This window comes from Nilaparvata lugens, chromosome 10 (assembly GCF_014356525.2).
Source record: "Nilaparvata lugens isolate BPH chromosome 10, ASM1435652v1, whole genome shotgun sequence".
Lineage (NCBI taxonomy): Eukaryota > Metazoa > Arthropoda > Insecta > Hemiptera > Delphacidae > Nilaparvata > Nilaparvata lugens.
Window position 1 is genome coordinate 16,436,100 of NC_052513.1, and position 13,390 is coordinate 16,449,489.

The 13,390-nt window shown below is 35.0% G+C and overlaps 1 protein-coding gene across 1 annotated transcript; it reads left to right on the forward strand.

The window, feature by feature from the left end:
- The first annotated feature begins 9 nt into the window (after positions 1–9).
- Positions 10–12,676, forward strand: LOC111054301 (ribosome maturation protein SBDS). Its single transcript, XM_039436447.1, has 5 exons — positions 10–451; positions 4,003–4,223; positions 6,544–6,653; positions 8,034–8,201; positions 12,479–12,676. Exons 1-5 carry the CDS (start codon positions 321–323, stop codon positions 12,605–12,607), a joined length of 759 nt encoding a protein of 252 aa, XP_039292381.1. The 5' UTR covers positions 10–320; the 3' UTR covers positions 12,608–12,676.
- Positions 12,677–13,390: the final 714 nt, after the last annotated feature.

The window sequence follows — 13,390 nt, forward strand, 5'->3', positions numbered from 1 at the left end:
AATATCGATATTCTAAAGTGTCAAGTATTGATTGACCTAACCTCAAAATCACGCAACATTGCTCAATCGATTACACGTTACTTTTTCCTGAAGTCTAGTCTCTTTTTCAAGCTTTATTGTTTTGATTCTTCATAAAGTTTATATGACAATACTTTGTTACTCACTATCAAGTTTTAATCGTATAAGTAGAACCACTGTTTTGCTACAAATGATACTAATTCGTGCGTCTCTAATTTAGGTTAGATACAATATAGTGATTTCTAAAAGTGCACAGCATTGTGAATCAATTAATTAACTTTAAATACCAAAAAGTTTTGAAAATGTCAAAAATATTCACACCTACAAACCAAATTCGTCTCACCAATGTGGCCGTTGTAAGAATGAAGAAAGGAGGCAAACGTTTTGAAATAGCATGCTATAGAAACAAAGTTATGTCATGGAGGAGTAAGGTGTAAGTATATCAAACTATCTTATTCATTTAAAATGAAATTTTATTTGTTTCCTTCAAATTGGTTGAAAGATGAGGAGCTGACTGCATTTTCTCTACCCGAATATTTTCTCAAATCTCACTAGGCCTATAGCAGGAGCATTAGAGCGCGCGGTGGCTCATGTATTTTTGTACGAGGAAGATCTGTCACCAGCTGCAGCAATAGAGAGGATTTAACTAATCTTGGTTTTGAAAATTTATTCGAATTATCTGCGGTTGAAATAAAATTAAGGAATATGACAAAGAAAGTTATAATTTTATGTATATATTGCACACCAAATTCTGATTTCAGCATATTCATTGAACGCCTTCGGTCCGCCCTTGCAAAAGCAACTAAAGATAAGCAAAAAATGCTGTTCTTATGTGGGGATTTCAACGTTGATTAGCCTACTTATCAAAAAGTAACAACAAAACGTTACTTAGAAATTTACTTGAAACGTTTAAATTGTCGAAGATAAGTGAAGGACCAACACGAATTACCCAGAGATCAGCAACAGAAATTGATTATTTGATAACTAGTCATCCTCCACTTTTATGTCACGCGCGTACCATTCCCTGTACTTTCACTGACCATGAGGCCGGTGCAGCGTCTATTTTGACGGAAAAACAAAAAGTAGAAAAAAATCGAGTTGAATTTTCCTCAAAAGCAAACAAAAAAACTTTTCGTCTAGTTAATGATAAAACGTTGTATATTTTAAATAAGAGCCTGCAAAAAGAAACTTGGAAGGCTGTGTATGACAGTAGAAACGTGGAGGAAATGTTCAACAATTTTATTGCAATTTATCTCAAACACTTTGATAGCTCAATTCCAAGACTAACATCGAAGAGTATAAAAGATAACAAGTTGAATTGGATAACTAAAGGTATAAGAGTATCTGGAAATAGATTGAAAACTTTGAACTTGTTAGTGAAAAGCTATTCTAACCGTAATATGATGTTTTCCATATTGACGCAAACAGGATTGGCCTATTTTAGTCTTGAGACTTATGTAAAAATTTATAAAAGTATTAGAAAGGTACTAGTAGGAGCCAAGAAAATTGCAGCAAACGACTATATAAATACGTCAATCAATAAAACAAAAGCTGTCTGGAGATTGGTCAAGTCGGAATCAGCTAAACTCTCAGAGCATCAAACAGAAATTAGTGTCTCCGATAGAAACGGATTCATAAGAACAGGGGAAAATGCGGCTAATTTATTAAACAGCTACTATGTAAATACTCCAGTCGAAATATCTCAAAATATAATAGACACTACAAATATTAACAACTATGAAAGATTTTTAAAGATTCAGCTCCAAACCGTAGTGACTCTGAACCAGTAGAATTGAATAAATTTAAATTGATTGACCGTAAAGAAGTTTTTAAGTTAATAAGATCTCTATCAAACAAAAAATCATGCGACACATTTGGAATCTCTAACAGTTTGGTGAAACAAACAGCCTTAACAATTCTCAATCCTTTAACTTATATTTTCAATGAATCTCTGATCAGAGGAATTATACCGTCAAAACTTAAATTAGGTAAGGTGATTCCTCTATACAAAAAGGGTGACCGAAAAGATCCCGCAAATTTCAGACCTATTAGTAATCCACCCGTATTTTCAAAACTTTTAGAATATGCCGTTTTAGACAGACTGAGGACCCACTTACAAGAAACAGGTTTTTTAACACAACAACAGTTCGGTTTTAGGCCAGGACTCTCAACATCCGACGCACTTTTCCACTACATAGATGGGGTGCTTTCGGCTGTAGACGAGGGTTATAAAGCATGCGGTCTTATCGCCGATTTATCAAAGGCGTTCGACCTAGTTAACATAGAGATATTGTTGAATAAGTTGCAATATTATAGATTAAGTGGGTCCGTGCTGAGCTGGTTTCATTCTTATTTCCAAGATAGATTTCAGAGAGTCGAGCTGGAGGGTCTCCATCAAGTTTATTATTCTCAATGGCTAAAAACAGGATCCGGCGTTCCTCAAGGGTCTGTGTTGGGCCCGGTCCTGTTTATCCTCTACATCAATGACTTGCCCGCTCATCTCGCTCCTTTCGAATGTATAATGTACGCCGATGATATAAGTGTCATGGTGAAAAGCAAAAACCAACAGAACATGAAGACCGATTGTGAGCTTGCTCTTGAAAAACTAGACACTTGGCTTAGAGCAAACATGTTATCTTTAAACTATAGAAAAACAAAAGAAATTAGCTTCAGGTCAGCTGAGAGAGCACCTTTAAGAATAAAAAACCAAGAAATTGAATGTGTTGAAAATATCAAGGTGTTGGGTGTAGTTATCGATGACGGACTGTCCTGGAGGCCTCACATAGACCATCTGCGAAAGAAACTAAACTCTGCTGTTTTTGTGATTCGGAGCGTAAAACCTTTGTTAAATATTAAGAATTTGAAAAGCGTCTACTATGCACTGTTTCATTCCCTTCTGTCATACGGAGTCGCGTTTTGGGGAAACTCAACAGAATCAATTCAAATATTCCGAGTCCAAAAATGGGCCATTAGAGTTATGGTAGGTGAGACAGTGAGAACAAGCTGCCGATCTTACTACTTCAAAGAGCTTGAAATCCTTCCTCTCCCCAGCCTTTTCATTCTTGAATGTATTTGCTTGATAAAGAAAAATGAGAACGATTTGAATAGAGGATCTATGGTTCATTTCTATGAAACAAGGAGACGTCATCATCTTAGAGATGAACATCATCGAACAACCCTTTTTGCTAGAGGTGCTAAGAGTTTAGGTATCAACCTTTTTAATGCATTGCCTGACCATCTTAAAAATCTGGAATTTGGAAAATTTAGAAATGAGTTGAAGAAAGAGCTACTTAAATTTTGTTTTTATTCCGTAAACGAGTTTAATGAGTATTTCTCCTGCAATTGAGTAACTCTTTTACGAACTATATTGACATTAGAATTCAAATTGACAAATCCTTAATACCCCTTTAAAAGGAGGTCATGGGAAGCTTTAAAAAAATATCAAATATCAAATTTTAAATTTGAGTTGAAGTTTGATTTGATGTGGCAAAGAACTTGTACAATGGGTGATGCTCAGGCTGCACACAGTGCACAGGGAAGGGACTATAAGCTTAGTAGCTTAGTTATTTATTAGCTACCACGGGAACACTGAATTTTTAAATCTTCATGTACCGTACATTTAAATTTCGTGGTAGCTAGTAGCAGTTATTTAGTCAACCGCACGAAATGAAATTGCCCCCCCCCCGCAAATATAAACGTCAGATGTATTATAAACATTTCAATTAATTCTCATTTATAATCAGCCCGGGACAGCGTTGATCGACTCTTATCTGGCAACATTGCATGTACACTCATCGGACTATTTTCGTGCGGTTGACTATTGCAGAATCTACTTTTGTCCCTGTGACCCTGTGTCCCAGACTACTGTAGGTTTGATCATTTATTATAGATTGAGATGCTATTCATTGTCTTGTCAAGTTTATGATTTTGACTTGATTTGTTTTTGTCATCTATTCCTAACTAATGTCTCTTCTTTTATTCTAGTGAAAAAGACATAGATGAAGTATTACAGACGCACATGGTGTTTATGAATGTATCAAAAGGACAAGTGGCCAAGAAAGAAGACCTGATGAAATGTTTTGGCAAAGATGACATGACAGAAGTTTGTAAAGAGATTCTCGCCAAAGGAGAACTGCAAGTCTCAGATAAGGAGCGACATACACATTTGGACAGTCTGTTCAAAGATATAGCCACCACTGTTGCAGGTATGTATTTGAATTTTATTTAAAATTTGTAATTTGAAGGCAGTGAAAACGAATTGATGAGAATTCAAGTATTTTAATAGCTTTTTTGAAGAGCCCGTCCATGAAATCGGACATTATTTTCTACTTTTTCCGAATAGTTCGTTTGAGAGCAGGTCTAATCAATATTTTGGGTCACTATTATGTTATATCTCGCTGCTCCATTCGCTTGTGCTCCCACATCGATTTTATGCTTTAGTATACACTGATTTTGTTGGCACATACACTTTATTAATACTGACTTATATTTCCGTCCTGAAACCAACACATTTTACTTACTTACTTACTCACTTACTTACTTACTTACTTGTTACTACTTTTGTCTTCGCCGCAGTCTGCTGACCGGGGAATCGTCATTGTCCCTTGAACGGGGTTTTCCACGGCACTAGCCGCTATCTGAGGTGGATGTATGTATGCACCTCAATGTATTCTGCAACGGTGTAATAAGGCCGGTCCATTAAGTACCTCTTCAAACCCTTTGCTAGCGCGTCGTTGTTTTCTAGTAGTTTTTAACTATCTGGGAGCAAGTTGAACAGGTATGCACCTGCATAAGACGGAGAATCGCTGAGCTTTTTCAATGTATGTTGTGGGAGGTCTATGTTGAGGTGCGTACATATTTACGCGCCGCGAACATGAGCAATTCACTTTTAATCAGCTGATGCCAAGCTTTTTATATTTATATCTTACCGTTTCTGTAAAAATACAGATATAGTCAGCTGATTAAAAGCGAATTGCTCATGTTCGCGGCGCGTATATCTGTACGCACCTTTGTGGTTATGTCTTGTCCCATAGCTGTGCCTGTCTTGTCTCAATATTGGGTTTGATTTCTTGAACAAAATAACGACTTCCAAGATATATATGGAGACAAGGGTCTAAATAAAAACCTGACAAACTGAAAACTTGACGAACTGCAATCTTGAAGAATTTAAAATAGGCCTATAACCATCCTCGGTAAATTAGATCTTCCGCTGTATTCCTTCATTCATTGGTTCAAGATACACAATTTATTGAAATAAGAAGCTGTAACACATTTACACATCTTCAGTGCAGTTTTGGCTTCAACAACAAACTTCAGTCCTGCAAGTTAGTTTAATAAAGTGAATGTGACAACAAAAACTGTGTTTTTTAATTATTGAGGGCACCGCAACATCAATATGTATTTGAATAGGTCTATAACTTTTATTAGATAAAAAATTATTTGTATCACTTTTTTATCTAAATGTTTTAACCTATACTAGCAGGTAACCCATGCTCCGCAAGGGCCTATTTAAGAACTTGTCAAACTGAAAACTTGTAATAAAATGTTGAAGAATTGAAAATATGCCTATAACCACCCTTGGTTAACTAAGAATCTATGTGCAAAATTTCAAGTCAATCAGTCCAGTTGTAGTTGAGACGTGATGAAGCGTCAAACATGATTTTCCTATCCCGTACCTGTATAAGCCAGTTCTTTCCTTTATTATAGTATAGATTAAGCGCCGAAGTGGATCCCACTGTATGCAGTTCATGATTAGGCCTACATGATCTTTCTGAGTATTTGTGAAGGTGATATAATGGTAGTTATCCATACTGAGCAAAAATACTAGATATTGACCAACCACAGATTTATTCAAAATCAAGATAAACTCTAGATTTTACCACATCTTTATTTAAAATCTAGATAAACTCTGGAGTTTACCACAGATTTATTCAAAATGAATGAATGAATGAATTTTATGTGCAAAAAAAAAAAAATAAAATACAAAAAAGCTTTACAAAAAACATATAAGTATATGCTACTGCATTTAAAACCAAGATACATACATTTATTTAATTAGATAATAACGAAATTATATCCTTTATATTATAAATAATAGTTATAAAATGAAGATTCAATTCATGTTCACATGCATAAGTACAGTAGGTGAGGCAAAAACACCGGCAAAAGGAAGATTCCTTGTGCGCCAGTGTGAGTCGTAAATCAGCTTAATCAGGGATGTAATATATAAACTTGAATTTAGCGTATTAGTGAAAATCGAGATAAACTCTGGATTTTACTACAGATTTATTCATAATCATGATAAACTCTGGTGTTTACCATAGATTTATTCAAACTCGATCTAAACTCAGAGTTTAACATAGATTTATTCAAAATCGAAATAAACTCTAGAGTTTATCAAAGATTTGTTCAAAATCGAGATAAACTGTAAAGTTTACCAGAGGTTGATAATGGTTTAACAACCGAAACCGGTATCTAGATTCTTAATAAATAAATCTTCGTCTAATTGAATGTGTTTTGTTTCAGAGAAATGTGTGAATCCAGAAACCAAGAGGCCGTATTCTGTCTCTTTGATTGAAAAAGCTATGAAAGATGTACATTTCTCAGTGAAACCGAACCGCAATGCAAAACAACAGGTAATTCTAATTCTAATTTGCTCATAGAATTGCTAAAAACAACTTTTGTTTTTCATTTAATTCGAATGATTTCTTTTTGGATTTTGATCTTAGACAGATGACCACTTGTTAAAATGCTGTCTTGCTCCAGCATGCACAAGACAGGACCATTTTATTTTCAAAGACAAAGCTGTTGAATCAGTGAATTAATATGCAAATATTGGCTTATGGAATCACCTGACACGAACTAACAAATAAAGTACAAGAGAATGATATTATTTTTTTATACGGCTCTCACTCCACGTTATAATGGCAGTGTTTGATTAGCAATGGTATTGCTATCCTTGTTCATCATCCAACAAAGCGGATAGCGCTATCTCTTTCTCGCTTTGCTCTGTTGCCAGATCGTCTTTTAACAATGTGAAATTAATAATAATTAACAGAATATTTTATCTTTATTATGACAATTCATTATGAAAAATATAATAAAATAATATCGGGGACCGAGCTTTGCTCTGGAGTACAAAAGCATGAAACATTTATTACGAAATTATAATGGCATTCATACAGAAATGTTCTATCTAATCACAGTAAATTGAGATTAATTCCCAGAGGAATGCAAAAATTTCCCTCACAAAGGCCCAGTTGCCCAAAAGCCGGTTAAATTTTAATCCTGATTAACTTCACGTGAACCAAATCAGAGAAGACAATTTCAAAAAGATGGATCTACTGGAATTAATCAGGATTGATAATAACCCGGCTTTTTTGCAACCGGCACTAAGTATCTGATTAAATGATTACAAAAGTTCAACAGCTGAGTCATAATTTTGACACAGTCCCACACACATGAACTCGCTCACTCACTTCCATCACCAACAGACGACGAAATAATTATTATCAGCTGTTTTTCCAAGGATGAATAATAATTATCCTTTTAATGTCCTTCAGCGAATTTTTTCAGGGATGAGACCTAGTGCAATCGAATCTATATATTATAAACCTTCTATGTTCCGAATTTCGTGAGAATCGTTAGAGCCGTTTTCGAGATCCGGTGAAATACAAACATATAAACGTCCAAACATCTAAACACCTAAACATTTAAACATATAAATAGAAGTTGCTCGTTTAATAGTATAGGATAATTGATTATTTTAAACGAGAATAAACAGTCAATATTACATCAATAAACCTGTATCAGCTACAGTTTATAGAAGGCATTGACAAGACCGAGGATCGGTAACGTTGATTTATCTTTCTTCACTGCCATTTTAAAGTGGACCTTACTATATACAGTTTCAATATAACTGTGACAGTACCCCACCTGTCTTTTGATTCATTTAAATATTTTCTGTAAATGTTTTTCTTGCAAATCTAATAATTTATTTTTCGATTTCATCTCAGGCACTAGACGTGATTCCACAGCTGAAAGCCACAATGCCCTTGGAAAGGGCTCAGATGCGACTGCAGGTGATAGCCTCGGGAAAAGAGACAAGAAAACTGAGAGATAAAGTGGTCAAATTGGCTGGCAGTATTGAAACCGAGTCTTGGGATGACGGCACACTTAACCTGGTAAGAAATGTTCATTTAGCTGCTTTCAAATTGATTTAATCTCTTGAATAATGTCATCCTCAATATTAAGAGCTGCTGTAGTGTGGTCCCAAGGGTAACCGTCCACTGGAACCGTATCCGTTTGGCCTTTGGATCGGACGAATCTGCCGGCCGTTAATTCGGCCGAATATGGTCGTCTATTGGACAGTAGCGGCTTGTGATCTTTTAGCTTGGGGGTTCAACCTCATGATCTATTGGGGAGAAAGGTCAAGAGGATATAGAGTATTGAGCATAATCAAGTGTAAAGGTGATCAATAATAATTTTAAGGAATTACCCCTTAAAGATTAAGCATATTTTCTACAAATATAGATTTTTTGTACTGTTCATATTTTTTTGTTTGATTTTTACTTCAGGAGTTGGTCTACCATAATGTTTTATTGTACACCTATCCTCAATATTAATAATGTTTGTCTTTAACAAATACTGAACCTTATTCATATTTCTTCATCAAAATGCTGTTACGGAACCTAACACAATAAATTATATTCATACTCTCACTAAAAGAAAATGGACATAGCCTACTATAGTGAGGTCCACGTTATAATGGCAGTGAAGAAAGATAGGAGAAAAACGTTGCCAAGTCTCTCCATTTTGCCACTGAGTGTACACAGCTGTTACTCAATTCATCCCATTAAATTTAATCTAATAATAATTATCATTTCCTCAATAAAATAATCAATTTAATGTCAAATTAATCAAGAAAATATTTTTTTCATAATTTGATTCAAAAATTTGCTTCCATAACTGAGATCAGATTTTTATTTTTATACAAACCTGGAATGGCGGCTAATTTAAAAAGCTGTGATACACCAATCTGAATTTCAAAACAACAGAAATTAAGTTATTTGGTAGGTATTCTATTCCAATTTCTTTCAAAAATTATAGAAAAATAGAAATCCTTTTTAAAATAATAAGTAATTTCATTGGAAATAATTCTGAAAACCTTTCAATTATTATTTACACCGGTACGAGTAGGTCTAACCTAAACGTGTAGGCTAACTGAAGCATGGATAAAGTCTATGATGGTTAGTTATTAACTTTTAAAATGTCATTTCAGGTATTTTAATTTGTGTTTCTCATACGGTAATGTCTAAAAATTATTCCATTGTTTCAAAAATACATTTTAAATCAATTATACGACTTGTGTACCAAAGTATTTTGATAGAATGAAGAAAAAAACCGAGCCGCCACTGCTATTGGAACCATTTACGTCAGTCCAGTTGCCAATTATTGAATTAACTACTATCATAGCCACCAACATTTTTCATAACCAATGATTATTTTGAGATATTGAAAACTGAATAAACAAATATCCACTAATTAGTTATTCATTATCAAGCAATTCTTGGTTCACAGATTCCTTTAAACATCACAACGATGATATCTTTTGTCTCGCATATCCCACAATGGAACATGCTCTTGAACCAACCTTATAAACTTTTCATTGTCCATAGTTACAACCTTATGAAACAGAACAACTTCAAAAAACAAAAACAAACAAGACTGTGAAACAATTTTAGGTTAGGAACACTTTGTTGTCTCAGCTCGACTAGTTGGTTCGGCCGGATAGAGCCGGAAAATCCCATTCAATTCGGATCGAAAAATTGATAGGCCGGAGACGGCCGTGCACGCCGTATAAACTTGTAGCAATGGACGAGCATCTATTCCAGTTTTTGTTGGGGATCGTTCGGTCGCGTTCGGCCGATGCTAGTTCGGACGAAAACGGTTCTAGTGGACGGCCCACCCTATGGCAGTATCTGGTTAACATTGGTGTTGCTATCCTTGTATATCATTCGACAAAGCAGATAGGGAATGTATCAAATCATGCTGTTGTGTATCAAGTTGAGATGATACTGTATCATATGTTTTGATACTGTATCATGTTGTAGATGTTCTTGTTCTTGTTCTATAGTGAGGTCTTCGTTATAATTGCAGTATTTGGTTAACATTGTTGTTGCTATCCTTGTCTATCATTCTACAAAGCAGATAGGGAATGCATCAAATCATGCTGTTGTGTATCAAGTTGAGATGGTACTGTATCATATGTTTTGATACTGTATCATGTTGTAGATGTTCTTGTTCTTGTTCTATAGTGAGGTCCACGTTATAATTGCAGTATTTGGTTAACATTGTTGTTGCTATCCTTGTCTATCATTCTACAAAGCAGATAGGGAATGCATCAAGTCATGCTGTTCTGTATCAAGTTGAGATGATACTGTATCATGTTGTGGATGTTCTTGTTCTTGTTCTATAGTGAGGTCCACGTTATAATGGCAGTATTAGATTAACATTGGTGTTGCTATCCTTGTCTATCATTTGATAAAGCAGATAGGCAATGTATCAAATCATGCTGTTGTGTATCAAGTTGAGATGATAATGTAACATATGTTTTGATACTGTATCATGTTGTGGATGTTCTTGTTATAGTGTATATTCTATAGTGAGGTCCACGTTATAATGGCAGTATTTGGTTAACATTGGTGTTGCTATCCTTGTCTATCATTCGACAAAGCAGATAGCTATAATTATCACTTTCCACCTCCACAACGTTTCCACGTCGTTTTTTAATCAACAAAATATTCAATCTCAACTATGAAAATATATAATCTAATCATTGAAATATATAATTTCTCGGCGAATGAAATTTAATTGATCATTTATAAATTTATTAACAATGAACAGTTAATATTACATCAGATGTTGTACAAGGCCATGCTTTCGACAACGCTCTTCTCTCTTTCTCTACTATATTAAGTGAACCGTACTATAGCTTGTTAATGTGACAACTTGAACACTTTTCACTTTTTTATGGCACAGGCAAGTCCTGTGTCAACGCGACAACTCAGCCTGTGTCAGTTTTAAGTTTGTTTATTTCGTTTACCATTTTCTGATTTGATCCAATAGGTACCCATCCTCCAACTTGTCATATTTTGATTAAGATAGGTTTTTGTTATATTTTTGAAACATACAGGGTTGTGCAGAGGAAACGCATGTTTTTCGAACAGCCGGTACTCGTCAACGGGAGAGGGTATTGCCCTGGAACGAATGTTGGCAGACGACCCATACTATGCCATTCCAGTTGCTATGAGCGTTGGAACGTACAACATAGTGTGTTCGCTGTTAAGCAGTTTTTTTAGAAACAATGAATCTGTAGTCACAGTGCAACGCTGTTTTGTCAATATTTTAGAGTTGGGCGTCGAGGTGCAATGCCCCATCGAAATACTGTACTCCAATGGGTTGCAGCGTTTAGGAGTACTAGTTCTGTGATGAAAAAGAAACCACCTGGTCTTCCCCGTTCCCCGGAAAGTGTGGACCGAGTCAGAACGGTAGTTGTTACTAGTCCTAGACGATCGACTCGACGACACTGACTCGGTCTACATTTTCAGGAGTACGAACTGAACGGGAAAGACCAGGTGGTTTCTTTTCATCACAGAAATGTTCTATCTAATCACAGTAAATTGAGATTAATTCCCAGAGGAATGCAAAAATTTCCCTCACAAAGGCCCAGTTGCACAAAAGCCGGTTAAATTTTAATCCTGATTAACTTCACGTGAACCAAATCAGAGAAGACCATTTCAAAAAGATGGATCTACTGGAATTAATCAGGATTGAAAATAACCCGGATTTTTTGCAACCGGCACTAAGTACCTGATTGAATGATTACAAAAGTTCAACAGCTGAGTCATAATTTTGACACAGTCCCACACACATGAACTCGCTCACTCACTTCCATCACCAACAGACGACGAAATAATTATTATCAGCTGTTTTTCCAAGGATGAATAATAATTATCCTTTTAATGTCCTTCAGCGATTTTTTTCAGGGATGAGACCTAGTGATATCGAATCTTTATATTATTAACCTACTATGTTCTGAATTTCGTGAGAATCGTTAGAGCCGTTTTCGAGATCCGGTGGAATACGAACATATGAACGTCCAAACATCTAAACACCTAAACATTTAAACATATAAACAGAAGTTGCTCGTTCAATAGTATAGGATAATTGATTATTTTAAACGAGAATAAACAGTCAATATTACATCAATAAACCTGTATCAGCTACAGTTTATAGAAGGCATTGACAAGACCGAGGATCGGTAACGTCGGTAATCGTTTATCTTTCTTCACTGCCATTTTAAAGTGGACCTTACTATTTATGGTTTAATATCAATACTGTATCACGTTTTTGTCATATTTTGATTATGTTTTAGTGATTTATTTGTGTACTTTTGCAGGTTCTGCTTATCGACCCGGGCCATTACAGAGAAGTAGATGAGCTTGTAAGATCCGAGACAAAGGGAAGCGGCCAGTTGGAAGTTTTGAACTTGAAAGAAGTGACAGAAGGTGAAGAAGTGCTCGAATAATTAATTCTCTCCAACTTATTTTTATTTATTTATTGATTATTTTTCGAATAAAATGTGTACAAACTCAATGACTTACGACTTTTTTTCAACAGAACCCAGTATTTTCCAAGTCAACGTTTCAAGGCTCGGTTACTGTAGTGATTTGCTCTAATTTCATGTGTTGGTAAGAAAAGAAACATGAGATTCCCCTGAATTTCGTTTATTAATAATGAAACCCCTAGTTCTAGACATTACACTCAATCAGCTCCTTAGAACTGCTGCAAGCATGGGAGAAAAACCATTGGGTTCAAGTTAAAATTCCTAGATTCTGTTCGAAAATGAAGCATAACCAGCTATATAGAGAGGTCCACGTTAAAATGGCTGTGGAGAAAGATAGGAGAACAACGTTGCCGATCCTCTGTCTTGTCATTGCCATCTATATTGTCTCATCTTTTTTTGTGTCATGTTTACTGTATTGTATTGTTTTTCTAATTCTCTCTTTGCTTACAAAAGGAATTGCATATATGCTACAAATGAATTACATTATGTTACTAAATGGATTACAGATGTACAGTGAATTGTAGATTAATAATTACATGAATCATCACTTTTTCTTTTGAGTTTTTAAATTATTATGAATTCATTCTAGTTTTTCTGCTCTCTTAGTATTTCACTCTTAGTACTTCTTCTTTTCGGATTGAAATTTTATTTTTTTTCTAGTTTTTCATACATTCCATATGTTTCTTTTTTCTTTATTATATTTTTTCTATTTTCGACTGAATCTCAAGCCACTAATTATAGCCG